Source organism: Bison bison, unplaced genomic scaffold (assembly GCF_000754665.1).
Source record: "Bison bison bison isolate TAMUID 2011002044 unplaced genomic scaffold, Bison_UMD1.0 scf7180017864491, whole genome shotgun sequence".
In the NCBI taxonomy this organism is placed as follows: domain Eukaryota; kingdom Metazoa; phylum Chordata; class Mammalia; order Artiodactyla; family Bovidae; genus Bison; species Bison bison.
Genome location: NW_011495050.1, coordinates 23,658,472 through 23,663,618, shown reverse-complemented (window position 1 = coordinate 23,663,618; position 5,147 = coordinate 23,658,472). Strand labels below are relative to the sequence as shown.

Here is a 5,147-nt window from a genome sequence, read left to right as displayed (position 1 = left end):
TGGCGTGCTGCGATTCATGGGGTTGCAAAGAGTCGGACATGACTGAGCAACTGATCTGATCTGAAGCAGGTTTTGTTTTATTTTTTTTAATTTTGATAAGATACTTTCAAATTGCTGATTTTATCTGAATGTTAAAAATGTCAAATGATTATATAAATTGTGTGCCTATTTAGAGTAGGGTGATTTTAACTGAACAATTTCTAGAAAGCCAAAAAAGCATTCTTTGCTAACCATTCTATTATTGTACATTATGAAATTATTTTAAATAAGATACTTTAAATGATTAAGAAGGGGAGACTGCTTTCAAAATGAAACAAACTTCCCTTTGAGTATACATTATTTCAGTTTAAATTATGTTTTTAAAGAGAATATCATATAATTTTTTGGAAAATATTACACCTGGGATAATATGCCTGATCTAGTTGCTACCAGACAATAACCATCAACTTGTTTCTATTTCAATGAAGATTCCAAGTTCACAGAAACTTAGAAACATGCTGTTTCCATAGCAGCAGATAAAGGGTGAAACTCAAAAGATTTTATTGATTTTAACACAGCTTAGAGAATTTGCTCTCTTTTTTAGCAGTAATTTTTGCTTTTTCTTTAGTCTTTAGCAACATCCCATATTCTCTTGTCTAAATGTATCTAGCAAGTCATAAAAAATTTTGAAAGTAGGTTAATTATGACATTACTGTAAAATTACACATTCTTAGAGATAGTAATATATCTAACTCTTAATGTAAAAGAGATGCTAAACTATGGATCAGGCATCAAGGACTCTACATGTCATGTCAGTTTAACATATGAATAAAATATGTCCTTCTATCACAAATGTTTTAAGATAATTCATTAATGATTAAAAAGCATGTATAACATTTGCTGTGGCTGTTGATTTATTGACTCAGACACCGGGAATCAGGCTTTTAAACATAAACGTTACAGCTACAAAATGCGTTTCTTCATGGTTAATGGGGCACCATGACAATGAATAACTGAAATTAGGAGTATAATTGTTCCAAGTGAGCATGCTAAGAAAAAAGGGAACAGAATTTTTTCTTCTGGGCCTGTGTTCAGTTGGATGTTTTTTCACCGATTATTCTGATCTCTTAAAATTTCTATTTGTCAAAACACAGAGAAATGGCCCACCTGTAACAGACATACAGCCTAAGGGAGCGATGAGAGTAATGGGGGCGAATCCATAGGCCACGAAGTTTCCCGTCTCTCCCAGGGCCATCAGTATGACTCCGCCCCACCACAACACGCTCCTGAAGTATGGCCTTGGGTGCTCCTGCTGTGCCGACCAGAGATGTGAATACTTCTAGAAGTCAAACAGAATGTAAATAAGAAAACATTTCCACGTAACTAAAACTTGCCTTGAAAATTTTGGTCCTATAAAATTGTTTCATGGCTCTTAAATTTATTTGCCGATTATAATAGAGCAATTATTATGATTTTCTGTTTTGTTCCAAACATACTAAAAGTGACTCATACTGACACAGTATTTTATAGTTTAAAGGGCCTTCTTCAATATTAATTAATTCTCATAGCTCTGTGAATAAATATCATTATTACTATCTAAAGGTGGGATGTATGTTAAGGAGTTAAGTGACTTTTTATTCTACCACACCAAAATACTTCTTTTATTAGATTGTCAAAAAAAAAAATCAGGTTCCCAAAATAAACATCATTGAAATAAATATGCTAAATTATTAAAGAAACACCTTTGGAAAAGGGATTTAAAGAAAGCATATCTTAGGATGAGTCAAAGTAGCTACCACAATAAATGTTACAGGGCAGAAAGCTCTGGTAGCAGAGGGTTGGGATGGAGGAACTCATTTCTATCTGCTTTGAATATATTCTTTTATTGCAAACATGTGAATTCCTGAAAAACTGGCCATTAAATAAAGCCCTATTTCCCCCTTGATTTTTATGATAACTTAACTCACTTCTTTAAGAAGTATGTACAATTCTAGATGACTTTAAAATTTTTTCTTTAAATTTTTTTTAAAAGCTTCAGAAGTTATTCAGAAAATAATAAAAGTACTATAAGAAAATGTAGAACATTAAATAAATCTTGGTTTATGCCAACATTATGAACATCTTTTCTCAGTGTGATACAAATTCACATGAAGTTTGACTGGGGTATACAATATTAATAAGAGGTTCACAAAAACTTTTAACTTCTTTTAAAATCAGAAGAAAAAACATGAATACAATCCAATCAGTACTACATCTGTCTTTGTATCAATAAGGACATAAGATACACTTTCTTTAATGGAGGAAGAAGGCAAGAGTGTCTGAGGCTTATTAAAGTCATAATGTGTTCCTGGATCAAACAACAGAGTTAGAAAAATAAGCTTCTTCTTACCTGAATATTTAGGGAAATGCTGATTACCAGGTTTCCTAAAATGGCCAGCAAAACTCCAAAAAGGTGAATCTATAAAAGAAAATGCTTTCTTTAAATAGCACTTGTAAGATATTTACCAGAAAAAAAAAAACTACAAAAATTTAAGTTGATACATTCATTCCTTTGTTCATTCATTCTGCAAATATTTCCATAGCACCCATTTGCCAGGGTCATTTGGAATACGGACAACGGTTTTATTAGGATTAATTTCTCACTTTAGTCAAATATTATTTTTTAGAACTAGTTCAATCTGTATTTAATTCTCTAGGTACTTGCTCCATTTACTAAAATAAATCGTCATCAGGTTCTCACTTTTTCCCACTAAGATGCTTCTGCTGCTGCTGCTGCTAAGTCGCTTCAGTCGTGTCCGACTCTGTGCGACCCCAGAGACAGCAGCCCACCAGGCTCCCCCATCCCTGGGATTCTCCAGGCAAGAACACTGGAGTGGGTTGCCATTTCCTTCTCCAATGCCTGAAAGTGAAAAGTGAAAGGGAAGTCACTCAGTTGTGTCTGACTCTTTGCGACCCCATGGACTGCAGCCTACCAGGCTCCTCCATCCATGGGATTTTCCAGGCAAGAGTACTGGAGTAAGGTGCTTCTTATCCTGTTTTCAATTTTCCTCAGCAACTCCTCTGTTTGGGGTGTTCATTGCCTCAAGTATGTGAATGCTTTTCTCCCTCTTTTTTTTTTTTCTTTTCTTTTTCTTAAGACATTCTGGTAGACGGGAAGATATTTTGGGAAACTGTGGTATGAAAGAAAGATCATTGGCTTTGGAATTAAAGGATAAATCTGAAGTTCAGATCTGCTATTTTCTGATGGGCAACTTTGAGCAAGCTATTTCAGATCCCTGGATCCAGTAGACAGGGGTTGTTGGATAAGATGTTTCCAAAATCCTTTTATCTCTAAAGTGTTATGAACTCTACCGGAGACAGACTAAATTTTCCACTGCTCCCCTGGTCAAGAACCCACAATCCCTCTCTACAGTCAACTACATCGAATATAAAACTACTATTCCAGCTCCCCATAATCCATCCTCATCCTGAACGCCTGCTGTCCACAGCACACTCAAGGTGCTCTCTCTGCCTTGGGTAACCTGGTTCTCGTCTTCTCCGGTCAGATGTCATACCCTGCTCAGGTCATTCCTCTCACCCAGGCAGCATCTCCTTCTCCGAAGGAGATGTCATTCCAAACAGACCTCACCCTCCTGGCCTTACAACCGTCTCAGACACCACAGCCCATCTTTACTGTCTCAGAATCTAAACGGTGCACATCCCTATTTCTTCTTTTATACTGTCCTGTGTATCATCAGGCTCTATCAAGAGATGGCAAATTCTCCAAGGGAAGAGGATCGTGTCTTAGGCTTCCACCAAGTCTTCTACATCATCTACTATACACAATGAGCGGCTTAAAAAAACACTTGCTTGAAAAAGCATATAGTGGTTTAAAACAAGAACTACAGAGGTTAAAAAAATAAGTTTTGACACATTGTCCAAGATGTTTACTATAGATAGCATATGTATTATTTGATAACTTCAAAAGATGTATTTACTGCTACTATCTAGGTACACGGAGAAGGCAATGGCACCCCACTCCAGTATTCTTGCCTGGAAAATCCCATGGATGGAGGAGCCTGGTAGGCTGCAGTCCATGGGGTCGCTAAGAGTCAGATACGACTGAGTGACTTCACTTTCACTTTTCACTTTCATGCATTGGAGAAGGAAATGGCAACCCACTCCAGTGTTCTTGCCTGGAGAATCCCAGGGACAGGGGAGCCTGGTGGGCTGCCATCTATGGGGTCACACAGAGTCGGACACGACTGAAGTGACTTAGCATCTAGGTACAAAGATGTAATATCTGCTAATAGTAAGAATTAGTAATGATAGAAGGGCTCTTCCCCCTTCTTCTTCTTTAGTACAGAACTTTTAACTAGCTTCAAATTCCAAAGCACTATTTGAATTTCAAATGAACATTACAAGCACAAGGAACCCTTTTCAGTATGCAAAATGCCTTTGAAGTTTTAGAACTTTATTATGCGTGCTGAAGTGAAATTCAGTATTTTTTAAAAAATGAAGCAGAAAAGCTGAAAACCCATTTAATAGCTGACATATAATATCCATAGTCTTTAATCAGTTAAGAATTTTCTTTTCCTATTAAAGGCAGTTGGCAACAATTTTGATCACTGTTCCTCATGGGGAACAATTGTATCATAATCTAATGTGCTACTTCCATGCTTTCGATTTACAATTGAGTACATTTGGCAGTAATCAGGAAAATAAAAATTCAGAAGAAGTTTGGGATTGAATGAGTAATTATGAAAATCTTCTGTAATTATAAAAGTAAATTGGTGAATAGAAATAACTTACTTCAAAATTCTTTAAATGATTCACTGAGTAGTTTAAACACCACCAGGCCCAGTGTTTAGAAATTGGTTAGCAGGATTTGGCAATGATTTCTTGGATATGACATGAAAAGCACAGGCAACAGAAGAAAAAATAGATAAGTTGGACTTTATCAACAGTGAAGTATTTTGTGCATCAAAGGACACTATTAGCACAGTGAAAGGCAACCCACACAACGGGAGGAAATATTTGCCAATCATGTATCTGATAAAGATTGGTATCTAAAATAGATAAAGAACCCCCACAACTGAACAGCAACAAAAAAATTAACAATGCAGCTGAAAAATGGTCAAAGAACTTGAATAGACTTTCCTCCAAAGAAGATCCATAAATGGCCAATA

The 5,147-nt window shown here is 36.1% G+C and overlaps 1 protein-coding gene across 1 annotated transcript in view; it reads right to left on the bottom strand.

Moving 5' to 3' along the window:
- Window positions 1–5,147, bottom strand: part of NIPAL2 (NIPA-like domain containing 2) — a gene marked incomplete at its 5' end in the record, with an annotated part of 95,086 nt that overhangs the window by 64,470 nt on the left and 25,469 nt on the right. The window contains 2 exons of the mRNA XM_010863560.1: window positions 1,147–1,318; window positions 2,369–2,437. Coding sequence (XP_010861862.1) covers window positions 1,147–1,318; window positions 2,369–2,437 — 241 coding nt within the window. The remainder of the gene's footprint in view (window positions 1–1,146; window positions 1,319–2,368; window positions 2,438–5,147) is intronic.